Consider the following 26484-nt stretch of genomic DNA (forward strand, 5'->3'; position numbering starts at 1 on the left):
ATGATGGATGTTGTATTTGAGATGTTCTACTATGTTCTATCCTGTCGTTGTTATATAATGCTTGTAAGCAACTTTGGGATCCGTTTGAATGGAAAGTGGCCCAGAACTATAATCCAATCCAATGAATGAAATCCACCCCAGGGGAGCTTTGAATGGAAGGCGGAGGGAAGCAGGAGCCGACCTCTCCGCAAAGGGCGAATCCTCCCGGAAGCGAGAGCGCGGCGCCCCCTGCAGGCCGGGAGCCGCCACGACAAGCCAGAAGGTAATAATAGCAACATGCCGCTCTTCTTCCCCCTCCCCTCCCAATCAGCGCGGAGCAGCTGGGCGTTCTAAGTCCTCCCTTCGCGGTGGCTGCTGGGAGTCGTAGTTTCCTCCCGCCACCGGGACGGTGAGTTTTCGTGGCAGCCGCGCTCGGCGGCACTAGCTTTCCCGTCGTGCCTTGGGGCGAGAGCGAGAGAGGCGCGGAGGGCGGCGGAGGAGAAGGACGGCGGCCGAGCAGCGCTTGAGGTGGGTGCAGCGGGGGGGGGGCGAGGTTTCTGGAGGCCGCAAAGGGGGCCTCGGGGGCCGCTCGGGGGATGGTGAGGGAGGTGGGGGGAGGGAGGGAGGAAGGAAAGCCCCGTCGCGGAATCAGACCAGTGGTCCAGCTAGCTCAGTATTGCCTGCACGGGCTGGCAGCAGCTCTTCCCGGCCCAGCTGGGGATGGAGCCCGGGACCTTCTGCATGCCGAGCAGGTGCTCCGCCCGCGAGCCTCCTCCCTCCCCCCGAAGCCTCCCACTGGAATCCGCCTCCCACTGCATCTTGCAAAGGAGGCGACTGGAATCGCACAATGGAAGTTTCCACAAAGCTCCCTGCGCCCCAGTCCATTGGTCAGAGCAACGGTGTTGCCCACACGGACTGGCAGCGACCTTCTGCATGCAAAGCAGCCACCGCCCTTCCCCAAGATGCCCAACGTTTGCTGCCCTCCTGATCACTCTGCCTGGGCCTAAAAGTCCTGATGGCACCAGCTACCTCAGTATTGCCTGCACGGGCTGGCAGCAGCTCTTCCCGGCCCAACTGGAGATGGAGCCCAGGACCTTCCGCATGCCAAGCAGGTGCTCTGCCCGCGAGCCTCCTCCCTCCCCCCGAAGCTTTGGGATCCGCCTCCCACTGCATCTTGCAAAGGAGGCGACTGGAATCGCACAATGGAAGTTTCCACAAATCTCCCTGCGCCCCAGTCCATTGTTCAGAGCAACAGTGTTGCCCACACGGACTGGCAGCGACCTAGAACCATAGAGTTGGAAGAGACCACAAGGGCCATCGAGTCCAACCCCCTGCCAAGCAGGAAACACCACCAGAGCACTCCTGACATATGGTTGTCAAGCCTCTGCTTAAAGACCTCCAAAGAAGGAGACTCCACCACACTCCTTGGCAGCAAATTCCACTGTCGAACAGCTCTTACTGTCAGGAAGTTCTTCCTAATGTTTAGGTGGAATCTTCTTTCTTGTAGTTTGGAACCATTGCTCCGTGTCCGCTTCTCTGGAGCAGCAGAAAACAACCTTTCTCCCTCCTCTATGTGACATCCTTTTATATATTTGAACATGGCTATCATATCACCCCTTCACCTCCTCTTCTCCAGGCTAAACATGCCCAGCTCCCTTAGCCGTTCCTCATAAGGCATCGTTTCCAGGCCTTTGACCATTTTGGTTGCCCTCCTCTGGACACGTTCCAGTTTGTCCGTGTCCTTCTTGAACTGTGGTGCCCAGAACTGGACACAGTACTCCAGGTGAGGTCTGACCAGAGCAGAATACAGTGGCACTATTACTTCCCTTGATCTAGATGCTATACTCCTATTGATGCAGCCCAGAATTGCATTGGCTTTTTTAGCTGCCGCGTCACACTGTTGGCTCATGTCAAGTTTGTGGTCAACCAAGACTCCTAGATCCTTTTCACATGTACTGCTCTCAAGCCAGGTGTCACCCATCTTGTATTTGTGCCTCTCATTTCTTTTGCCCAAGTGCAATACTTTACATTTCTCCCTGTTAAAATTCATCTTGTTTGTTTTGGCCCAGTTCTCTAATCTGTCAAGGTCGTTTTGAAGTGTGATCCTGTCCTCTGGGGTGTTAGCCACCCCTCCCAGTTTGGTGTCATCTGCAAATTTGATCAGAATGCCCTTGAGTCCATCATCCAAGTCGTTGATAAAGATGTTGAATAAGACCGGGCCCAAGACAGAACCCTGTGGCACCCCACTAGTCACTCTTCTCCAGGATGAAGAGGAACCATTGCTGAGCACCCTTTGGGTTCGGTCAGTCAGCCAGTTACAAATCCACTGAGTTGTAGCATAGTCAAGACCGCATTTTACCAGCTTCTTTACAAGAATATCATGGGGCACCTTGTCAAATGCCTTGCTGAAATCAAGGTAGGCTACATCCACTGCGTTCCATTCATCTACTAGGGTTGTAATTCTGTCAAAAAACGAGATCAGGTTAGTCTGACATGACTTATTTTTCAGAAATCCATGCTGACTATTGGTGATCACAGCATTCCTTTCTAGGTGCTCACAGACTGTTTGCTTAATGATCTGCTCCAGAATCTTCCCTGGTATTGATGTCAGCCTGACTGGGCGGTAATTATTTGGGTCCTCTCTTTTCCCCTTTTTGAAAATAGGGACATTTGCCCTCCTCCAGTTTGCCGGGACTTCGCCTGTTCTCCAGGAATTCTCAAAGATGACTGCCAGTGGTTCTGAGATCACATCTGCCAGTTCTTTTAATACTCTTGGATGCAATTCATCTGGCCCTGGAGACTTGAATACATCTAAACTAGCCAAGTATTCTTGTACTATCTCCTTAGTTATTCTGGGCTGTGTTTCCTCTGCTGAATCATTTGCTCCAAATTCTTCAGGTCGGGTATTGTTTTCTTTATCGGAAAAGACTGAGGCAAAGAAGGCATTGAGGAGTTCAGCCCTTTCTGTGTCCCCTGTTTGCATTTCACCATCTTCTCTTCTGAGTGACCCCACTGTTTCTTTGTTCTTCCTTTTGCTACAAACATACCCATAAAAGCCTTTTTTGTTGCTTTTAACCTCTCTAGCAAGACTGAGTTCATTCTGTGCTTAGCTTTTCTGACTTTGTGTCTACACGTGCTGGCTGTTTGTTTGAATTCCTCTTTGGTGGTTTCCCCCCTTTTCCATTTTTTGTACATATCCTTTTTTAATCTTAACTCAGTTAAAAGTTCTTTAGATAGCCACCCTGGCTTCTTTAGGCACCTTCCATGTTTCCGTCTCATTGGTATTGCCTGAAGTTGTGCTTTTACTATCTCCCTCTTAACAAACTCCCAGCCATCATGAACTCCCTTTCCTTTTAGTATTACTGTCCATGGGATCTCACCCAGCACTTCCCTAAGTTTTATGAAGTCGGCTTTCTTAAAGTCAAGAAATTGAGTCCTAGTATGCTTGGCTGCTCCTTTCTGCTGTATAGTAAACTTCAGAAGAGCATGATCACTTGCGCCTAATGATCCTTCCACTTCTACCCCACTAACCAGGTCATCAACATTGGTTAGGACCAGATCTAAAATGGCTGTTCCTCTTGTTGCTTCTCCCACTTTCTGGACAATGAAGTTGTCTGCAAGGCCAGTGAGGAATCTGTTTGACCTTGTGCTCTTGGCTGAGTTTGACATCCAACAAATATCTGGGTAATTGAAGTCCCCCATTACTACTATCTCCCTTCCTTTTGCATGCTTGGCCATCTGTTCCAGGAAGGCATCATCTATGTCCTCCATTTGGCTTGGGGATCTATAGTAAACTCCCACAATGAGGTCACTGTTATTCTTCTCTCCCTTAATTTTGACCCAAATGCTCTCACTTTGGCTTTGAGGTTCTAAATCTTGGATCTCTTCACAGGTATACACATCCCTGACATATAACGCCACTCCTCCTCCTTTCTTGTCTGGTCTGTTTCTCTGAAAACCTTCTGCATGCAAAGCAGCAACCTTCCCCAAGATGCCCATCGATTGCTACCCCCCTGATCACTCTGCCTGGGCCTAAAAGTCCTAATGGCACCAATAGGGCTGGTTGGAATCAAATTTTCATTCTCTTCCCAGGCTCTGGCTGCCTCCCTCCCTTTGGTTCTCTGCCATCCCTGGCTGGATTTCTTCTCTCCCCTAGAGGTCCTTCCCTTGCCTCCCTGTTTCCGGGAGACCCCTGCACCCAAAGGCCCTTTGCGCTCATCACAGCTCCCTTTGGAGCCGAATCTGGCAAGTGTGGGGCTGTTGGGGGGATGGTGGCTTTTCTTACCTTTCTTCCTTTCAGCTCAGTGGCAGACTCCTTTCCCCAGCTGTTACCCACCTGCGTTGTGCTACCTGTTCAGTCCCGGTGTCTTCAGGTAAAGGCTGAAACCCCGGAGAGCTGCTGCCAGTTTGTGTAGGAAATAGCGAGCTGAATGGGCCAGTTCCTGTGTTCCCATCCATGCAGAGTTTCACTCACACAAAGCGTGTGTGTTAGGGTGTTTCCTTTTCTCTTCCAAGCTGGGAGTTCCCTGAGGCCTCTCCCTTTTGGATCGGGATGCCAGTTGTAGGTTTGTGTTGGGATGCAGGTGTAGGATTGAGATCTGGGTTGGGGAATTAGCCATCGTGGGAGTGGGATAGAGGAAAGTCCCTCTTTGTGTGTGTGTGTGTTTGTGCAGATGGGGTGAGGCCCTTAGAAAGAGGGGGAAACCCCACTCCTTGAACTGGAGGGGAGCCATTGTTGTGTCAGTTTGCAGCTGTGTTGGAAGAAAAGATTCTCTGCCTGTTGATATCAGCCAGGTACTTCCACTGCACTGATTTTGGCACTTCCTAAAAACTTTTTTTGTTTAGAGATGCCTACCCAGATGTGTGTTTATTTTACTTCATGTACACTGGTCTTTTTATATTAAAAAAACCTGCTTGATTCTATCTATATTTGATGGTTTTTAACTTAATAAAACTGTCTGATGACGGAAAGGCTACAGTGGTATCTCGGGTTACATAGCTTCAGATTACATACGCTTCAGGTTACAGACTCTGCTAACCCAGAAATAGTACCTCGGGTGAGAACAGAAATCGCAGCAGCAGCAGAAGGCCCCATTAGCTAAAGTGGTGCTTCAGATTAAGAACAGTTTCAGGTTAAGAACAGACCTCTGGAACGAATTAAGTACGTAACCAGAGGTACCACTGTACTATGGTCTGTTATGTGGGAATTAAACTCTCGTTCCCGTTTGCAGAGTATGCGGAAGGCAGCCCTGGGTCATTTGACCTTTTAATTAGTTCTCCTTTCCCTTGTATAAAAACTATGCAAGACACTCCCTTTCAAAGTTTAACATATAACTTAGTGTGCTTGCAGTTGCAGATTAAATAGACAATGAGGGTAGGTGATACTTAATTTGCTAAAGCGTCTTACAGACTGGCTGAGGCAGACAGCAGCGCAACCAGCATAACATACCTGCTGCTCTGTCAAGACTGTTCAGTACTAGCTGCCGTAACTGAAATAACTGAAATAACTGACACAGAGTGTATGGAGAGTTCCACAGCTCTTGCAGTTAACCCTTCATAAAAGCATTTTGGATGCTAAAATCCCACATGTTAAGCTTTTGGTTAAGTCTACTACTTTTTAATCTGCTGATTTTTATCAATTTCCCCCTTATGAATATGTTTTATGTATAGAATCATAGAATCATAGAGTTGGAAGAGACCACAAGGGCCATCGAGTCCAACCCCCTGCCAAGCAGTAAACAGCTTAGATTTTAAAAATAATATTCAATGGCATATAAATCTTGTTAAATGAAATGCTTTCTTTAAAACGGGAGCTCTTAATTGTTGTTGTTGTTTAGTCGTTTAGTTGTGTCCGACTCTTCGTGACCCCCTGGACCAGAGCACGCCAGGCACTCCTGTCTTCCACTGCCTCCCGCAGTTTGGTCAGTCTCATGTTCGTAGCTTCAAGAACACTGTCCCACCATCTCGTCCTCCGTCGTCCCCTTCTCCTTGTGCCCTCCATCTTCCCCACCATCAGGGTCTTTTCCAGGGAGTCTTCTCTTCTCATGAGGTGGCCAAAGTATTGGAGCCTCAGCTTCAGGATCTGTCCTTCCAGTGAGCACTCAGGGCTGATTCCTTAAGAATGGATCGGTTTGATCTTCTTGCAGTCCATGGGACTCTCAAGAGTCTCCTCCAGCACCATAATTCAAAGCATCCATTCTTCAGCGATCAGCCTTCTTTATGGTCCAGCTCTCACTTCCATACGTCATTACTGGGAAAACATAGCTTTAACTATTCAGACCTTTGTTGGCAAGGTGATGTCTCTGCTTTTTAAGATGCTGTCTAGGTTTGTCATTACTTAATACAGGGTGGCAAATGTGATCTAACAGGCATTACTGAAACCTGGTGGGATGGGACTCATGACTGGAATGTAGAAATTGAGGGCTCCAACCTGTCACTCCACAGCAGTGACCACAGGAGGAATGACTTGTTGGGAAGAGCACAGGTAAAAGAAATGCCATGGTGCATCTATCTGCAGGAGCACAACCGGACTCCTTCATCTGCCACAGCTGCAACAAAACATGTCTCTCCCATTTCAGTCTCCAAAGCCACAGTAGATGCTGTAACTCTCCGATGGTTTGACTTCACCCTTGAAGGCGCACTCTTCCATTGTCTCCCGAGACAGACAGATGCCATCAACAACCTGTTCAAAAGAAATATATCAAAATGAAAGGGAGAAAGAGTAGCAATCTATGTAAAGGATGTGTACACTTGTAGTATGGAAGGTGGATTGAGAGCACATTGTAGGAGAGAAATTGTAGGAGTACAAACAACAGTGACCTTACTGTGGATATCAGCTATAGACCTCCAAGCCAGACTGAGGACTTCGATGATGCTTTCCTCCCCTCCCCCCAAATGCAAACAGCGTTTTATTGATGTCATTCACTTCCAGCCCAGACAGCTTCCCTCTTCCCAATTCCCCGTAGTGAATGCCACCTTTTTTAAAAAAATTCTTTTTAATTGAATTTTACATTGCACATTTAAATTCAAACAATAAACATCATCATCATTAGGATTCCCTGAATCCTTTGACTCCCCTCCATCCTTCTATCGTTACAATTTTCAATCTTTTTCCACTGCTTCCCTTATTTTGTCTATTTTTCTTAAATAATCCAATTTTACCTTAGTTTATAGTACATTACAAACGTTACTCAAATCCTGCCAAAGTTTTTAGTTGTTTACAGTGTTCTCTTAAGTACATTGTGAATTTTCCCCATTCCTTCTTAAATTTCTTCTCTTCCTGGTTTCTGATTTTCCCAGTCAGTTTGGCCATTTCGGTGTAGTCCATCATCTTCATCAGCCATTCGTCTCTGGTTGGGACTTTATCTTCATTCTCTCTCTGGGCCAGTAGTATCTGCACTGCTTTCGTCACATACATGAATAATTGTCTCTGATGCTTTCCTATAGCAGATTACCAAACATTCGAAAAGGAGAGATATAGTAGTCATGGGAGACTTCAGCTACTCCAACATCAGTCCAGGAATCCATTTTATTGTGCATTCATGGGATTTGTGCTATTCCATAATTCCACCAGCAAAAGTTTTGAGCTAGTCGTAGCCACACTGCTTCATTCTCAAACAGTGCAGCTCTCATACCTTCCTGCTGTAATCCCATAATTTTTCATACCCCAAACATATTGGTTTATTTGTTTCTTTTGTCCCTCTTTTGTTGCTCTAATAACGTGGGGATTTGGGGAAGCATCACAGAACGAATAAGATAAAATGATTCCACAGGGGAACTTGAAGTCACTTCGCCTTAACTGCAATCTTTGGATTGCTAAATTACCTGTGAGATAAATCTCTTCCCTTTTTTCTTTTTTCAGGGTTTGGTGATCTTTGAGGAGGCAGCCGTGTGTTTCACAGAGGAGGAGGGGCCCTCCTGGATCCAGGCCAGAGGGCCTTGCACAGGGACATCATGGAGGAGAATTATAGGAATCTGGCCCTTCTAGGTAAGTCTCCTTCTTCTCTTGGCCCAAAGTTACTCACACACCCAGGACAGCACCATAAGATCACGACACAAGGTCTCAGTTGCAGTTGTTCCTGCTGCTTTGGAGCTCTGTTGACCAGAGGTGCTATGGATGAAACATGTGGCCTGATGCATAATGCGGGCTGGATACAATTACCGTATTTTTCCCTCTATAACACGCAGATTTTTTCTCCTAAAAAGGAAGGGGAAATGTCTGTGCGTGTTATTGAGCGAATGTGTGGTCCCTGGAGCCGAAAAATCAGGCAAAAATCAAATCGCGCTTCACGGAGAAGGGAAACCTGAAAAGAGGAAGCAGCTGCTTTCCTGCATCCTGCCTCAGGGTCTTACTGCCCACCCGTCTCTGTTTCGTTGCTGTGTTGTGCTGAAACGGAACAAAGAGCAGGGAAAGCCCCTCCCCTCCAGGCAAGCAGAGGGGAAAGCAGAGTGTCGTTCCTTCTAATTCCTCTCTGTGCTCCGGTGCTGCTGGGGGAGAGGGAGAGAGAGGGGGGGAGGGAGAGAGAGGGGGGGAGGGAGAGGGGGGAGAGAGAGAGAGAGAGAGAGAGAGAGAGAGATGGCTGGCTTGGGTGGGGGGAAACTTTTGCCTTTCTTTCCTCCCTCCCGTTAAATCCCTCTCCTGCATTCTTAGCCAGCTGCTTCTCTGCACACCCCTCTCATGTCCCTTCTTTGTTTTTCCTTCGCTCCCCACTTAAAATGTGGTTACAAAGCATAGATCCACATGGATTCTCAGGATCTTTGCATTGGGTCACCCCAAATTCACCATCAGATCACATAGCATGTCCATGGCTACAGCCTGCACCAAAAAAATCACGCACCCACTATTGCCTGGGGCTGCAATGGTGCAAAAACGTGATTAAAAAGCATGGATCCACATGGATCCTCAGGATCTTTGCATTGGGTCACCCCAAATTCACCATCAGATCACATAGCATGTCCATGGCTACAGCCTGCACCAAAAAAATCACGCACCCACTGTTGCCTGGGGCTGCAATGGTGCAAAAACGTGATTAAAAAGCATGGATCCACATGGATCCTCAGGATCTTTGCATTGGGTCACCCCAAATTCACCATCAGATCACATAGCATGTCCATGGCTACAGCCTGCACCAAAAAAATCACGCACCCACTGTTGCCTGGGGCTGCAATGGTGCAAAAACGTGGTTAAAAAGCATGGATCCACAGGAATTCTCAGGATTTTTGCATTGGGTCACCCCAAATTCACCATCAGATCACATGTCTGTGGCCACAGCATGAAGCACAAAAATGATACATCCACTGTTTCATTCAGAATGTTTTTTCCCTTGTTTTCCTCCTCTAAAAATGATGTGCGTGTTATGGTCAGGTGCGTGTTATAGAGCGAAAAATACAGTAAATAGTTGATATGCTTGTTGGAATTCTGCCTCGGTCAGAGGTATGTGCCTATCTGTCCAGGCACCGGCTGAATTCCTTTGACCTCCCTCCGGCGACTCCCGGCAGGAAAAACACACGAGGTCCGTTCCGGCGATTTTCCTCAGGCTGTGAGAAAAACACACCACCGCATCTCCTGCTTCTCCTCCTCCCTGCATATCCCCAGGGAGGGGAATCAGACTCAGACCGAAATGTAACTACATGCTTTTATTCCTGTCTTTAGCAGTCATACAGTAAAAGATGTCTGCTCTCTTCAACAAACAGAGAGAAACTCCCAAACTCCACCCATGTACATCCTGTACAGGTCATATGACACACACTGAGCTCACATCCTGTGCTCAATAAGGAGAATGGACTGCCCCTTTGTTTTCATGGCAACAGTCACAAACTTCCTGTTTGGCTTTCCAGCCACAAGCAGCTGACTGAGCTGCTAGAGCCTTTGCTTGCTGCAGCATTGCTGCTTTAGAATAACAATGCTAGGGTGTAAAACAAATCCAGTGAGTGCAATGTGCCTGTTTCCATCCTCTCTTCTGCTTGTTTGCCCCTCTAAATCAGGTCTGGCAGACTGGGGGAAACTAGAAAATGGGAGGTTGTTTTATGTGACAAGTCTTGTGCAATGTCAAATTCACTCTGAGCTCCCAGAGCTCTGTAATATGAAATGAACAACCTTCAATTCTGAAGGTCTGGTCTGCCCTCCCCACTGTCCACGGAGCAAATTTCTCTGACCTCCCAAGACCCCACTGATTTTACCAGCAGAGACAAAAAGATGAAAGATATTGGAGCGGACCCAATACTGGGATAGGTGCAGCCCAGTGCAAAAATAAAAATAAAAATAAAAATAAAAATTATTTATGCCCCGCCCTCCCCAGCCAAGACCGGGCTCAGGGCGGCTAACACCAAATATAAAACAACTGATTGAAATACAACTTAAAAACATTAAAATGCAGCCTCATTTCAGCAGAAACTCAAAATGAGGAGGAAAACCGACTCTTCCCTGGTTCTCAGATTGATTATTTGATATGCACAGTTCAGCTCTGTGTGTGTGTGTGTGTGTGTACAAGGAAAGGTGTATGTGTGAGAGAGACAGTGTGGACTGGCCATACCCACCTTTGGCTGAAATTCCCGTCATCTTGTGTCCCCCAGAAACATTGGTCAAGAGGGAATGTGACCGTCAACCTTCCCTGCTCTATACATACTCCACATAAGCAGCCAGTTATTGCCCATCAACAGTGGCTGCCTCCCTTCCCCTTCTCTGTTTCAGATAGCTGTTAATTGGAATTGTTCCGTAATTTGGGTATCCATTCCTCCCTGATCAAGTTCCTCTTTGTATTCCTGCAGGTGATCAGAAGGAGAGCAGTCAAGAGAATGAACCCCAGAGAATTAAAACCGAAGCAGAAGAAAATGTGAGGAAGGACGCTGTTGTTCCAGATGGTGCTAGCTTCAATGAAATTTCAGTGCTGGAAGGACCTTACACAGGCAAGGAAGAGGAAAATGTATCTCTTTGTGCAAAAAACCCAACTAGAATATCAAGCCTTAGCACCATGGGAAGAAAACATGATGGGGATAAACGGTTTCAATGTTCAGAGTGCGGAAGGAGTTTCAACTACAAATCACATCTTCTTGTACATGAAAGAATCCACACAGAAGATAAACCGTATAAATGTTCAGAGTGCGGAAAGAGTTTTTGTCTGAGCTACAACCTTCTAACTCATCAAAGAATCCACACTGGAGAAAAACCATATAAGTGCTCAGTGTGTGGAAAGAGTTTCACTCAGAGCAGTACGCTTTTTAATCACCAAAGAATCCACACAGGAGAGAATACACATACATGTCCCAGTTGTGGAAAGTGCTTCAGCCAGAAAATTGACCTTCTTAGTAATCAAAGATTCCACACAGGGGAGAAACTGTATAAATGCTTAGAGTGTGGAAAGAGCTTCACTCAGAGCTCTTCACTCAGAGGAGAGAAACGGTATAAATGTTCAGAGTGCGGAAAGAGTTTCCGTCTGAGCTCCAACCTTCTTACCCATCAAAGAATCCACACTGGAGAAAAACCATATAAGTGCTCAGTGTGTGGAAAGAGCTTCACTGACCGTAGTAGCTTTTCTCGTCATCAGAGAATCCACACAGGGGAGAAGCCGCATAAATGTTCCGATTGTGGAAAGTGCTTTAGCCAGAACAGTCGCCTTCTTAGCCATCAAAGAATCCACACAGGGGAGAAACCATATAAGTGCTTAGAGTGTGGAAAGAGCTTCACTCAGAGCAGTACGCTTTTTAATCACCAAAGAATCCACACAAAGAAGCCACATAAGTGTTCCAGTTGTGGAAAGTGCTTCAGCCAGCAAAGTGACCTTCTTAGTCATCAAAGAATCCACACAGGAGAGAAACCATATAAATGCCCAGAGTGCGGAAAGAGCTTCACTCATAGCAAAAGTCTTCGTAGTCATCAGAGACTTCATGCAGGTGAGAAACCATTTAAATGTGCCGAGTGTGGGAAAAGCTTCAGTCATGGCAGCAACCTTACTTATCATGAAAGAACCCACACTGGTGAAAGACCTTATAAGTGCTCAGAGTGTGGAAATAACTTCACTGATCGTGCTGGCCTGTCTCGTCATCAGAGAATCCACACAGGAGAGAAGCCACATAAATGTTCCATTTGTGGAAAGTGTTTCATCCATAACAGTATCCTTCTTAGTCATCAGAGAATCCACACAGGGGAGAAACCGTATAAATGCTTAGAGTGTGGGAAGAGCTTCACTCAGAGCAGTACGCTTTTTAATCACCAAAGAATCCACACAGGGGAGAAGCCATATAAATGCTTAGTGTGTGGAAAGAGCTTTGCTCAGAGCAATGGCCTTCGTTATCATCAGAGGCTCCATACAGGTGGGTGTGAGAAAAGCTTTACGCACAGGGGAGAAGATTGTTTAAACAACTGTTAAATGATATGGGTCTACCTGTGTTGGAGCCAGTCACAATATTTGAGGACAACCAGACCTGTATTCATGTGGCTGAGTCCAAGAAAGTCGCAACAGAGATCTAAACACGTGGATCTCAAATATCATTATGTAAGAGACCAGGTGGAACAGAAACTAATTGAATTACGATTCTGCCCCACAGAAAAAAATCTGACAGATATACTGATAAGGCCTCTTTCAGCATGTAAATGTGAATAACTGGTGAAACGGCTAGGTTTTCTGCCATCAAATGAAAGCCAATATCATGAACAAAATTAAAGAAGGGGTGTTTGAGTAACTGGATATGAGAAAGGGTTAATTTCCTTTATGAGTGTAAATCACCCCTGAGTGAGCTAAACAAGGTGCAGGGTCAGCCAAGCCAGTTGCTATGGTAATGGCCTACTGCCCCTATATCTGTGATTAATGCATGTCAGCTCAGTAGTAGAGTCTATTTGTTGTCCAGTGTTACGTCCTGAATTGGTGAGTTTACTTAGAATAATGGAAATGCCTTGTACTCTTATGTATCTGTATATATCTGTATCTGTGGAAGCCTACAAGCTGTGTATATCTATGTCTGGAACTGTTTTACTGAGCCTCATCTTCTGCAACAGTAAACTATTTGGATCTTAAGCTGCTTCTGTGTGGTGACTGCATTATTATCTCAATACAGTGGTACCTCAGGTTAAGTACTTAATTCGTTCCAGAGGTCCATACTTAACCTGAAACTGTTCTTAACCTGAAGCACCACTTTGGCTAATGGGGCCTCCTGCTGCTGCCGCGCTGCCGGAGCATGATTTCTGTTCTTATCCTGAAGCAAAGTTCATAACCTGAAGCACTATTTCTGGGTTAGCAGAGTCTGTAACCTGAAGCGTATGTAACCCGAGGTACCACTGTATATGTTAACCATTTTGGGCTGCAACAGTGGATCAAGATACCGGTAAAAAAAATCCAGGCTGGATTGTGAATCATCGCCAAATGGAACAAGAAACACCATGTCTTTTGGGTGTAAGTAAATAAATAGGGAGGGACGTGGGTGGCGCTGTGGCTTAAACCACAGAGCCTAGGACTTGGCGATCAGAAGGTTAGCGGTTCGAATCCCCGTGACAGGGCGAGCTCCTGTTGCTCGGTCCCTGCTCCTGCCAACCTAGCAGTTTGAAAGCACGTCAAAGTACAAGTAGATAAATAGGTACCACTCTGGCGGGAAGGTAAATGGCGTTTCCGTGCGCTTCTCTGGTTCGCCAGAAGCGGCTTAGTCATGCTGGCCACATGACCCGGAAGCTGTGCACCAGCTCCCTTGACCAATAAAGTGAGATGAGCGCCGCAACCCCAGAGTCGGTCACGACTGGACCTAATGGTCAGGGGTCCCTTTACCTTTACCTTAAATAAATAGGGAAGTTTAGGGAAGTTTATAATGTGTGGTGTTTTATTGTGTTTTTAATACTCTGTTGGGAGCCGCCCAGGGTGTCTGGGGGAACCCAGCCAAATGGGCAGGGTATAAATAATAAATCGTTGTTGTTGTTGTTACAACCAGTGCTTTTTCTGGGGGTACACAGGGGTACACATCCCTCTAAACATTTTGTGAATCTAAGTTTGGCCTCAATGAGAGGCAGCATTTCAATATGAATAGGAAAATGAGAGTACCCCTAAACATTTTTTTAGGAAAAAAGCACTGATAACAACTTTATGGAGGGTGGCCGTGCATAATGTGTGGAGTCTGAAAAAATACTCCGTGACAGGAGAAGGATTTCTACATGGAAAGAACCCACTCATCTGAGCAGTGTGAAGCAATCTTAGGTCAACACACAATGACACACAAACCATACAGAAAAACGATTTAATTGCATGTTCTCAGCAAACATCACAAGTAGGCAAACCTGAGGTAGGAAACACAGGTCAACCTTTGGGTGGCCTCTTTCTTTTTTGCTTTTTTTTGGTATGGTGGCACATATATAACTACAGTGGTACCTCGGGTTACAGACGCTTCAGGTTACAGACTCTGCTAACCCAGAAATAGTACCTTGGGTTAAGAACTTTGCTTCAGGATGAGAACAGAAATTGCGCAGCAGTGGCGCGGTGGCAGCGGGAGGCCCCATTAGCTAAAGTGGTGCTTCAGGTTAAGAACAGTTTCAGGTTAAGAAGGGACCTCCGGAACGAATTAAGTACTTAACCCGAGGTACCACTGTACCCCACCTAACACTCTCCTGGAAAGAAGGAGTAACGAAGCCATGAGCAAAAAATATTCTGGCAGTCTGAGATTCTTCTTATTGACGGCCCTGTCTCCATTCCCACTCCTCCCCGACCACATTATTAAGTTCTGCCCTTCAGCAATGTCACAAAGTTTGGGGGGGGAGTCAACCTCGTATTCAGGGGTCATCAATGTAGTGTCCTCAATCCCCAGTATGCCTTCAAACAGCACCAGCGAAAAGTTAATATCCTTTCAAAAATCCACAATCCAGGAGAAACAGCGTGACCCTGTGGTTCAGTTTCTGTTTGCATTGGTTTGGTTTCCCTCTACAGTGTAGGGGTGGTGGGTAGATGTAGGAGTAGGGGTAGGGGTAGGGTTCCCTTCTCGGCAGGGAACTCTGGGAATTGTAGCTCGGGTTAAAGGTTAGCGTTAGTGTTAGAGTTAGGGTTATGGTTCCCTTTTTGCCAGGGAACTCTGGGAATTGTAGTTCTGGTTAAGGGGGTAGGCGTAGGGTTCCCTTCTTGGCAGGGAACTCTGGGAATTGTAGCTCGGGTTAAGGGGTAAAAGTTAGCGTTAGGAATAGAGTTAGAGTTAGGAACTCTGGGAATTGTAGCGGTAGGGTCCCCTTCTTGGCAGGGAACTCTGGGAATTGTAGCGGTAGGGTTCCTTTCTTGGCAGGGAACTCTGGGAATTGTAGCGGTAGGGTTCCTTTCTTGGCAGGGAACTCTGGGAATTGTAGCTTGGGTTAAGGGTTAATGTTTAGGATTAGGGTTAGTGTTCAGGTTAGGGTTAGAATTCTAGTTAGCGTTAGGAACTCTGGGAATGTAGGTCTGGGAGGGGAACAAGGGGGTCTCCCAACAACTCTCAGCGCCCTTTTCAAACTATAGCTCCCAGTTTCTTTGGGGGAAGAAGCCATGAGTGTTTAAAGCGGCTTCATATCGCTTTAAATGGTGTGGATGTGGCCCCGGCCTTCCTCACCCCACTGCCCCTTATTATTAAGAAATTGAAAGGATTTCCCCATTCAAATCTCTCGGGAACAGGAAGAAGAACTTTGTATCTCATGCTATTTTGGGTGGTTTCTAACACTTGATTGTTGAGATCATATGACCATTTCATTTGGAAAATTATTTAATAAAGATAATTTTTTTATTAAAACCTTTGAATGTGTTTGAGTGTATGGAAGTTTTAATTTCATCGTGCGTTTTTACAGTGAAATGCATGGGGATATGTGAAAACACATAAAAATAAAAATATTGCAGCTGCCAAAACAATATGATGCACTTAAAAGAAATGTGAAATCCAGATAAGGAGTTCTGACCTTATTTGACTGGTGAGTGAGTTTGTCTTTTTCCTCTTCCCCCCAGGTCCCTTTTTCCTTTTGTGCCATGACAATCGTAAGCCTGAGGGCAGGAACCACTATGTTCTACCTGCATATGTTTCAAGGCCCTGTGCTTCTGAATACCACCTACAGTGCTGGAAACTGTAGGAGAGAAGTGTTGTCGCACTTGGATCCTGCTTTGGGGCTTCCCACTGGGGAATATGACCCCTCTGGCCTGAAAAAAGCTCCCTAGCTTTGCAATACGTTAGTCGGACATAGCTGTAAGGAAGACAAAGCCAGCCTAGAACCAGAAGCCAAGAATTAGCCGCAACCAATTAATAGTGTTACGGCACAGGGCTAAGAGATTCCATCACATCCCTGAAACCCACTTAGGTTAAACCTGCCTTGTTGCAGCAGGTTAACACAGGGGTCAGCAAACTTTTTCAGCAGGGGGCCAGTCTACTGTCCCTCAGACCTTGTGGGGAGCCTGACTATATTTTGAGGGTAAAAAATGAACGAATTGCTATGCCCCACAAATAACCCGGAGATGCATTTTAAATAAAAGCACACATTCTACTCATGTAAAAACACCAGGCAGGCCCCACAAATAACCCAGAGATGCATTTTAAATAAAAGGACACATTCTACTCATGTGAAAACACACTGATTCCCAGACTGTCTGCAGGCCGGATTTAGAAGGTGATTGGGCCGGATCTGGCCCCCAGGCCTTAGTTTGCCTACCCAAGGGTTAACACAAAAGCAGGAAGGCAGAGGCTGCTGAACCAATTTTTGGGGAGGGGGCGTTTATTAACAAATCATGCTGCCAAAGGACTCCAAATCTGAAAGGACTTTCAGACTCCAAGCACTGGATTATCTTTTTCAGGCTGTCCCCGGTCCCCTGGCATGTTAACATTCACTCACACACCCTCAAGATATCAATGACTTCCCTTCTTCTCTTTCCATGGTTCATTTTGCATATCCTAAATCCCTGCATATTTTACAAAAACTAAACCATTCAGTGCATCCATCAAAACTTGTTTACACTGCTGAATTTATCTTAATGCTGTCCTAGCAGAGTGACTGGAATAAAGCAGGCATGAGTCCATAGAGAGAAGAACCTTTACTGAGGTAAAATTTGACCAAAGCAGTACATATAGCTTGAGGAGAAACATGTGAAGAGGTTTGTCTTTGTTAGGTCAGGCCTACGCTGGGGGAAGCTCCTTCAGAACCCTCTCCCCCTCCGCGAAGGTTGCAGGTTCGATCCCCATATAGGACAGCTACATTCCTCTATTGCCTGGGGTTGGACTGGATGATTTTCGGGGTCCCTTCCAGCTCGGCAGTTCTATGATCTGCCAGTCAGGGAATGAACCCCTGAAGTCATACACAGAAGAATTCCCGGTTGTACTTCCAAGAATAATAATGCAACAAAAAAAGAACAAACTGCTGTCTTTGGGCAAGAGGTAGTAACAACATGAATTGCTTCAGCCCAGCACCATGACGTCTCCATGCCGGAAGATATCCAACTCTATTGTTCTGTGTTAGCAACACCAACTTTCATGTTTTCTTTAGTTAGGGAAGCAGGTGACGCTGTGATGTAAACCACCGAGCCTAGGGCTTGCCGATCATAACGTCGGCGGTTCGAATCCCCGCGACGGGGTGAGCTCCCATTGTTTGGTCCCAGCTCCTGCCAACATAGCAGTTCAAAAGCAAGTCAAAGTGCAAGTAAATAGGTACTGCTCCGGCGGGAAGGTAAACGGCGTTTCCGTGCGCTGCTCTGGTTCGCCAGAAGCGGCTTAATCATGCTGGCCACATGAGCTGTACGCCGGCTCCCTTGGCCAGTAAAGCGAGATGAGCGCTGTAACCCCAGAGTCATTTGTGACTGGACTTAACGGTCAGGGGTCCTTTACCTTTTTTTAGTTACGGCTCCGGCTGAGAGAGCTCTGAGGATGCTCAGTGGCAGAGCGCATGCTTCTGCATGCAGAAGGCTCATGGTAGAATCACAGAATTGTAGAGATGGAAGGGACCCCAACAGTCATCTAGTCTAATAATAGTAATAGTAGTAATAATAATAATAATTACTTATACCCCGCCCATCTGGTTGGGCTCCCCAGACACTTTGGACGGCTCCCAACATAGTATTAAAAACACAACAAAACATCAAACATTAAAAACTTCCCTAAACAGGGCTGCCTTCAGATGTCTTCTAAAAGTCAGATAGTTGTTTTATTTCCTTGACATCTGATGGGAGGGCGTTCCACAGCCCTGTCTGGTTCCCTGTATCCTCACTTCTTGCAGGGAGGGAACCACCAGAAGGCCCTCAGAACTGGAACTCCGTCTGGGCTGAATGATGGGGGTGGAGACGCTCCTTCAGGTATACTGGTGTGAGGCCGTTTAGTGCTTTAAAGGTCAGCACCAACACTTTGAATTGTGCTCAGAAATGTACTGGGAGCCAGTGTAGGTGTTTCAGGATCGGTGTTATGTGGTCTCAGTAGCCACTCCCAGTCACCAGTCTGGCTGCCACATTCTGGATTAGTTGCCGTTTCTGGGTCACCTTCAAAGGTAGCCCCACGTAGAGCGCATTGCAGTAGTCCAAGCGGGAAATAACTAGAACATGCACCACTCTAGCAATACACTCCAACCCCAGCAATGCAGGAATCCTGCCCACAGCAGTCCCTGAGCACAGAACCTCTGTTAAAAAACCTTGGAGTGGTGCTGCCAGCCAGTGTAGTCAATATGGAGCTAGATAGATCAGTGGTCTGATACTGTGTAAGGCAGAGTCCTTTGGAGAGGGGCTATAGGAGAGCAACTGATTTCTCTGCAGACGGACTCGGGTTCAACCTCTGGTCTTTCCAAGTAGGGCTGGCAATGTCTCCTGCCTGAAACCCTGGAGAATAACTATGTTTGGACACAAGCCTTAGATGTTATTTCCAGGATCAAAAAGAGGAAACCGTTCCTGTGAAATATTCTACAGAAGGAAATCCTTGGCAAAGACAGCAAAACAGCACTTGAGTACTTTCTGTCAAATAACTAGTAACATTTCTGCTTTACTTTTTCATTTTTCACATCACTATTGAGTGCATGTAACAAGCAGCAAAACCTATTCATCTTTACACACTGCCACAAGAGAAACAACCCAGTCCTCCTACTCTCTTTTGCTACAGTGAAATTCAGAAATTCAGTGTGCACTTGGATTCCACATTTATTTATTTTTTTAAAGAACAAGAAAAATATTGAGCCTTGAGGCCCTGTAAAAGCTAACAGGTTGATTGTGGAATGGTCATCTTTTGTGGACTAAATCTTAGAGGGCTAATAGTCAAAGGAGAAAACAGTAAGGTGGTAGTTGAAAGGCAATGAGGTTCAAAAATTAGAGTTGGTGACTCTTTGAGATCAAATATATGTAAAAACAGACACACCACTGACCTTTTGCAGTAGCAAACTGGTGATTTAAGCAATTATAATCTGTAGGGGAGTGCAGAAACATTTACATGAAAGAAGCAAAGGTGGCAAGATGTTCTGGCACCGCTTCACTGACTGACACAGCTGATGCAACAAATGCAGCCACCCCAAATCAACAGCGTATATTCACCAGAGACCCATTTCCAACATTATAGAAGAGTCACCTGGTCTGATCTTGGTGCCCTATCAGGGATGTGGTGAATGCTGTAGTCAAGGGCTGGACAGCCTAGTAGGCTGCACATTTTTAGGTGCCCGTTTATGGGCGAACCAGGGTCCTGATCCGAGTCCCACGGGTGATCCACTATGCACACCATGTTCCAACCAGGTCTTTCTCCTTCATTTCAGCCAAGCACACCGGCACTTGATGTAAGCCAATGGGCAGGAAAGCAGGATTCAATTCTGCTTTGACTGCACGGGCCTGTCCCCGTGATGGAATGGGCGAGTGCAGCGAAGACAGGATGTAACCCTCTGCCTAGCAATTGGTGCATGGGGGATTGGGACCATTTCATTTTGCAAGCGTCGGCAGCAGGCTTGCAAAACACAGGCTTGTTTCTCCTCTCCCCAACAGCTGATAGGGAGGAGAGAAAGAGGCACTTTGCTGGTCCTGGGCTTGGAGCAAAGTGCTTGCGACGCTCCTTCTGCACGGCTCCCAAATGCCTGGCTGATGGCCACCAGGGAACACTGCAAGGGATTTTGACTGGCGAGTGCAGCAAGCCACCTGCCAGTCATGTGACGTCACGATGACATCATGTGATTGACAGGTGGTTTGTTCCACCCACCTGTCCCGTTTGGCCCTCTTGGTGCGGCCAGATAATGATCTGGCTCCCAGAGCCCAAAAGGATCTCCACCCCTGATGTATACGATTTCTCTTCCGTGTGGATTCTCTGATGATAAGAAAGGCTAACACTATTAGTGAAGCTCTTCCCACACTCTAAGCATTTATGCGATTTCTCTCCTGCGTGGATTCTTTGATGGGAAGAAAGGCCACTGCTCTGAGCGAAGCTCTTCCCACACTCCGAGCATTTATATGGTTTCTCTCCCGTATGGAGCCTCCGATGATTCGAGAGGGTATTGCTTCGGCTGAAGCTCTTCCCACAATCTAAGCATTTATATGGTTTCTCTCCCGTATGGGTCCTTTGATGGTTAGTGAGGTGAGTCTTCTGGTTGAAGCTCTTTCCACACTCTGAACATGTAAATGCTTTCTCTCCTGTATGTAGTCTGTAGTGTATTGTTAAAGTTTGGCTACAACTGAAGCTCTTTCCACACTCTGAGCATTTAAAGGTTTTTTCACTTGAATGGGTATTTTGATGGTAAGTAAGGTTACTGTTGTGACTAAAGCTTTTCCCACATTCTGAACATTTAAATGGTTTCTCGCCTGTATGGAGTCTCTGATGATTAGACAGGCTACTGCTATGAGTGAAGTTCTTGCCACACACTGAGCATATATATGGTTTCACTCCAGTGTGGATTCTTTGATGATTAAGCAGGTCATAGCTCTGACAGAAACTCTTTCCACACTCGCAACATCTAAATGGTTTCTCTCCTATATGATTTTTTTTATGATAAGAAAGGCTGCTAGTATTAGTGAAGCTCTTTCCACACTCTGAACATTTATACGGTTTTTCTCCTGTGTGGAGTCTCTGATGACTAGAAAGACTACTGCTATGACTGAAATTTTTGCCACACACTAGGCATTTATAGGGTTTTCCTCCAGTGTGGATTCTTTGATGATAAAGAAGGCCATAGCTCTGAAAAAAACTCTTTCCACACTCAGAACATTTAAACGGTTTGTCTCCTGTGTGCATTTTTTGATGGTAAGAAAGGCTACTGCTATGAGTGAAGCTCTTTCCACACTCTGAGCATTTATACAGTTTTTCTCTTGTATGGATTCTTTGATGAGAAAGAAGGTGATTGCTCCGGCTGAAGCTCTTTCCACAATGAAAACATTTATACGGCTTCTCTCCTGTGTGGGTTCTTTCATGATAGGAAAGGCTACTACTATTAGTGAAGCTCTTTCCACACTCTGAGCATGTATATGGTTTCTCTCCTGTATGGATTCTTTTATGTTTACAAAGGCTACTGTTATGAGTGAAGTTCTTTCCACACACTGAGCATTTGTATGGTCTTTCTTCTGTGTGGATTCTTTGATGAGAGATGAGGCCACTGCTCTGACAGAAACTCTTCCCACAATCGGAACATTTATATGGTTTTTCTCCTTTATGAGCCCTTTGATGATAAGAAAGGCTACTGCTGTGAATAAAACTCTTCCCACACTCTAAGCATTTATAAGGTTTCTCCCCTGTGTGGATTCTCTGATGAGAATGAAGCTCACTCCTCTGGCTGAAGTTCTTTTCGCAATGAAAACATTTATAAGGTTTCTCTTCAGTGTGGACTCGTTGATGATATGAAAGACTGCTGCTGCTAGTAAAGCTCTTTCCACACTCTGAGCATTCAAACGGTTTCTCTCCTGTATGGATCCTTCGATGATTAAAAAGGGTACTGCTCTGAGTGAAGCTCTTTCCACACTCGGAGCATTTATATGGTTTCTCACCTGTGTGGATTCTTTCATGCACAATGAGATGTTTCCTGTAGTTGAAGCTCCTTCCACATTCTGAACATTTAAATGGTTTCTCCCCTTCATGCAGTCTTCTAAGATTCCTAAGGCTTGATACCCTAGTTAGGGCTCTTGTACCCCGGGGGATTTTTGCCTGTTTCTTTCCTGTGTGACATTCTTCCGGCATCACAATTTCACTGAAGCCGGTGCCTTCTGGAACAACAGCTTTCTCCCTCAAATTCTCTTCTGCTTCGGTTTTCATTCTCTGCTGCTCATCCTTTTTGCTGCTCTCCCTCCCATCACCTGCAGGAATACAAAGGGAACCCTGATCAAGGAGGAACAGCTTCCCAAATTAGGGAACAATCCCAGCCATTTACTGTGTGAAGGACAGAATGGGAAAGACAGTGGGGAGGCAGATCCTGCAATATACAGGTAATGACTGATTTACACACAATTGTGCACATCCCAAACCAGGAAGTGACCCTGAAACAGAAGGCGGGGGCGGGGCAGAGCACTTTACGCCAACGTGTACGGAGACCTAGAACATAATCCCCATGGATTAAAAGGATTGCCTGTATTAAAACAACCTTGGGTCTCAGGTCTGGCTCTGCAGCTGCAAGCAAGATTGATTACCTGACAGAAAGAGAGGTTCTCCTTGGCAACAGGGTCATAACTAAGAAAGACTCACAGCAGGAGAATAACATAGCAGCTGGCTCCACTTTCCAAGGGTGCCACAACTAAGAGAAAACAAGTAGAGGGGAGCTAGAAACAGAGGGTGAAATGTAGAGATTCAGCAAGAGAAAAATACAGAGCATGAAGGAGAGGAGGAAGAGGGGGGAGAGAGAGCAGTGTGAGATAGAGAATGGCAGAGGGGAAGTCTGGTGGAAGCTTTACCGTATTTGTCGCTCTATAGGACGCACCAGACCACAAGACGCACCTAGTTTTTGGATGAGGAAAACAAGGAAAAAATATTCTGAATCCCAGAAGCCAGAACAGCAAGAGGGATCGCTGCTTTCGCTGCACGGCGATCCCTCTTGCTGTTCTGGCTTCTGGGATAGCTGCACAGCCTGCATTCGCTCCATAACACACACACACGTTTCCCCTTACCTTTTAGGAGGGAAAAAGTGTGTTTTATAGAGCGAAAAATACGCTACTTTATTTATTGAATTTGTCTTCCACCTTTTTCTCCAAGGAGTTCCAGGTGCCATACTCGGCTCTTCCCAACCTCAATTAACCCGAACAACCCTGTGATGAGAGCCAGTCCCAAGAAACTCATTCTAGTGAGTTTTCTGGCCGAGTGGTGATTTGAACCTTGGGTCTCCTGGGTTCTAGTCCAGGCACAGGCAATCTCAGCCTGCCAGATGTTTTCGGACTACAACTCCCATGATCCCTAGCTATTTATTTATTTATTTATTTATTTATTTATTTATACCCCGCCCATCTGGCTGGGTTTCCCTAGCTACCCTGGGTGGCTTCCAACACAATATTAAAATACAGTAATGCCTCAAACATTAAAAGCTTCCCTAAACAGCACTGCCTTCAGATGTTGTCTAAAAGTCTGGTAGTTGTTTTTCTCTTTGACATCTGGTGGGAGGGCGTTCCACAGGGCGGGTGCCACTACCAAGAAGGCCCTCTGCCTGCTTCCCTGTAAATTGGCTTCTCACAGTGAGGAAACTGCCAGAAGGCCCTTGGTGCTGGACCTCATTGTCCAGGTAGAATGATGGGAGTGGAGAAGCTCCTTCAGATATACTGGACCGAGGCCATTTAGAGTTTTAAAGGTCAGGACTAGCTAACAGGACTAGTGGTCAGGGATAATGGAAACTGTAGTCCTGGAGGAAGCAAAACTTACAAACAAGACGGGATCAAAGGTGACAGGTGGTCTCTGAAAGCAAGAGAAATTCTGGGCTTCTGACAATCCTTCAGACAGGCAGAGGGGGAAGGGAGAGACTGTAGTGCAAATAAAACAGGGGACCCTAAACAACTGGGGAAAGGGTTTTAAAGAAAGCATAGAGGAACAATTTATCGTTCAATCCATTTTGGACCACTCTGGTCCTTTGTTACACAGAAAAGCCAGGGTGGTCTGGAACGTAATGGACAATAAATTACCCTTTCCCCCCCCATCCCATGGTTTTATAAAACCTGAGTCTGGAAGGATGTGGCATGGCTGCAGGAGGGTCTTCATACAGCTAATTAAAAAAACAAACCACCAATACTCTCCGCTTTCAATAACTCAGCTAAGAAAAAGAAGGAGCCTTACCCACAGAATCCAGATTTCCATAATTCTCCTCCATAAGTTCCCTGTGCAGGGCCCTCTGGCCTGGATAAAGCAGAGCCCACTCCTCCTCTGTGGAAAAGTGCACAGCCACGTTTGCAAAGATCACGGGACCTTGAAAGCTGGAAAAGGAGCCTTCCTCTCGCAGATTGCTGCATCCCAAGAAGGATACTGTAGAGGGGTAAAAAGGGGCAGAAAAAAGCCACCACAATAAAAACACTCTGGTTTTCTTTAAAGTCCACTCCTACGACAGCTGAGTACCATCCTCACCCAGGCCTCTCCTAATAATAATAATAATAATAATAATAATAATAATAATTTATTTATACCCCGCCCATCTGGCTGGGCTTCCCCAGCCACTCTGGGCGGCTTCCACAAAAATATTAAAATACTATAATACATCAAACATTAAAAGCTTCCCTAAACAGGGCTGCCTTCAGATGTCTTCTAAAAGTCTGGTAGTTGTTGTTCTCTTTGACATCTGGTGGGAGGGCGTTCCACAGGGCGGGCGCCACTACCAAGAAGGCCCTCTGCCTGGTTCCCTGTAACTTGGCTTCTCGCAGGGAGGGAACTGCCAGAAGGCCCTCGGTGCTGGACCTCAGTGTCCGGGCAGAACGATGGGGATGGAGACGCTCCTTCAGGTATACTGGACCGAGGCCTTTTATTTATTTAACCAGATAAACCAGGACATCTGGGCATCTTGGGGAAGGGCAGTGGCTCCGTGGGAGAGCACCTGCTTTGCATGCAGAAGGTCCTGGGTTCACCTCCAGGTTTTGTTGGGGAAGAAGATCCTGTGCCTGCTATTGGGGAGAGCCGCTGCCAGTCCGTGTGGGCAACACCGTTGCTCTGAACAATGGACTGGGGCGCAGGGAGCTTTGTGGAAACTTCCATTGTGCGATTCCAGTCGTCTCCTTTGAAAGATGCAGTGGGAGGCGGATTCCAGTGGGAGGCTTCGGGGGAAGGGAGGAGGCTCGCGGGCAGAGCACCTGCTTGGCATGCAGAAGGTCCCGGGCTCCATCTCCAGTTGGGCCGGGAAGAGCTGCTGCCAGCCCGTGCAGGCAATACTGAGGTAGCTGGTGCCATCAGGACTTTTAGGCCCAGGCAGAGTGATCAGGAGGGCAGCAAACGTTGGGCATCTTGGGGAAGGGCGGTGGCTGCTTTGCATGCAGAAGGTCGCTGCCAGTCCGTGTGGGCAACACCGTTGCTCTGACCAATGGACTGGGGCGCAGGGAGCTTTGTGGAAACTTCCATTGTGCGATTCCAGTCGCCTCCTTTGCAAGATGCAGTGGGAGGCGGATTCCAGTGGGAGGCTTCGGGGGGAGGGAGGAGGCTCGCGGGCGGAGCACCTGCTCGGCATGCAGAAGGTCCCGGGCTCCATCCCCAGCTGGGCCGGGAAGAGCTGCTGCCAGCCCGTGCAGGCAATACTGAGGTAGCTGGACCACTGGTCTGATTCCGCGACGGGGCTTTCCTTCCTCCCTCCCCTCCCCCCACCTCCCTCACCATCCCCCGAGCGGCCCCCGAGGCCCCCTTGGCGGCCTCCAGAAACCTCGCCCCCCCCCCCCGCTGCACCCACCTCAAGCGCTGCTCGGCCGCCGTCCTTCTCCTCCGCCGCCCTCCGCGCCTCTCTCGCTCTCGCCCCAAGGCACGACGGGAAAGCCAGTGCCGCCGAGCGCGGCTGCCGAGGAATCTCACCGTCCCGGTGGCGGGAGGAAACTACGACTCCCAGCAGCCACCGCGAAGGGAGGACTTAGAACGCCCAGCTGCTCCGCGCTGATTGGGAGGGGAGGGGGAAGAAGAGCGGCCTGTTGCTATTATTACCTTCTGGCTTGTCGTGGCGGCTCCCGGCCTGCAGGGGGCGCCGCGCTCTCGCTTCCGGGAGGATTCGCCCTTTGCGGAGAGTTCGGCTCCTGCTTCCCTCCGCCTTCCATTCAAAGCTCCCCTGGGGTGGATTTCATTCATTGGATTGGATTATAGTTCTGGGCCACTTTCCATTCAAACGGACCCCAAAGCTGCTTACAAGCATTATATAACAACGACAGGATAGAACATAGTAGAACATCTCAAATACAACATCCATCATATAGAATAATTTAACAAATCATCAGTGAAACAATCGCAATCTCCAGGCAGCAGGGAGTCTGGGATTCTGCTGCCCGGGGGGTTGGAGCTTTGGTTCAGTCCGGACCATTCATCTTAGTGGATTGCACTTCTGGTTACCTGTATCTCAGATTTGCACGGAGGAGCAAAACCGAAGGTGTCAGGGCTGCTATAAGCCAGGAAGCCTAGGTCCGTTGTGGGCAAATTTTTAGGAAATTATGTTTTCAAATACATGTTTTGTGA

The 26484-nt window shown here is 47.0% G+C and overlaps 2 protein-coding genes across 10 annotated transcripts; one reads left to right on the plus strand and one right to left on the minus strand.

Annotated features, from left to right (window-relative positions):
* The first annotated feature begins 243 nt into the window (after nt 1–243).
* On the plus strand, nt 244–12989 carry LOC309336831 (uncharacterized protein). Of its 7 annotated transcripts, none has more exons than XM_081853224.1 (3): nt 244–262; nt 7841–7966; nt 10747–12989. In XM_081853224.1, the coding sequence occupies exons 2-3, from the start codon at nt 7933–7935 to the stop codon at nt 12342–12344; spliced, it is 1632 nt and encodes a 543-aa protein (XP_081709350.1). In that variant the 5' UTR covers nt 244–262; nt 7841–7932; the 3' UTR covers nt 12345–12989. The 7 variants fall into 7 exon arrangements, with proteins under 7 accessions (XP_081709350.1, XP_081709346.1, XP_081709351.1 ...); XM_081853220.1 differs by lacking the exon at nt 244–262 and adding an exon at nt 367–507; XM_081853225.1 differs by lacking the exon at nt 244–262 and adding an exon at nt 4335–4352.
* Nucleotides 12990–16969: 3980 nt separating this feature from the next.
* Nucleotides 16970–26409, minus strand: LOC309336637 (uncharacterized protein). 3 transcript variants are annotated; one of them, XM_081852711.1, is made up of 3 exons: nt 25963–26409; nt 24130–24315; nt 16970–22175 (listed from the first exon to the last, which is right to left on the minus strand). In XM_081852711.1, exons 2-3 carry the CDS (start codon nt 24161–24163, stop codon nt 20065–20067), a joined length of 2145 nt encoding a protein of 714 aa, XP_081708837.1. In that variant the 5' UTR covers nt 24164–24315; nt 25963–26409; the 3' UTR covers nt 16970–20064. The 3 variants fall into 3 exon arrangements, with proteins under 3 accessions (XP_081708837.1, XP_081708836.1, XP_081708838.1); XM_081852710.1 differs by lacking the exon at nt 25963–26409 and adding an exon at nt 25718–25917; XM_081852712.1 differs by lacking the exons at nt 24130–24315; nt 25963–26409 and adding an exon at nt 25718–25918.
* Nucleotides 26410–26484: the final 75 nt, after the last annotated feature.

Source organism: Podarcis erhardii, assembly GCF_964252035.2.
Source record: "Podarcis erhardii genome assembly, chromosome: 2".
In the NCBI taxonomy this organism is placed as follows: Eukaryota; Metazoa; Chordata; class Lepidosauria; order Squamata; family Lacertidae; genus Podarcis; species Podarcis erhardii.

Bases quoted from the DNA above. Each gene is read 5' to 3' on its own strand.
- LOC309336637 (XM_081852711.1), bottom strand. From the start codon at position 24,163: ATGGAGGAGAATTATGGAAATCTGGATTCTGTGG. The intron at 22,176-24,129 runs GTAAGGCTCCTT...GTATTCCTGCAG, and splicing joins TGGAAATCTGGATTCTGTGG to GTGATGGGAGGGAGAGCAGC.
- LOC309336831 (XM_081853224.1), top strand. From the start codon at position 7,933: ATGGAGGAGAATTATAGGAATCTGGCCCTTCTAG. The intron at 7,967-10,746 runs GTAAGTCTCCTT...GTATTCCTGCAG, and splicing joins TAGGAATCTGGCCCTTCTAG to GTGATCAGAAGGAGAGCAGT.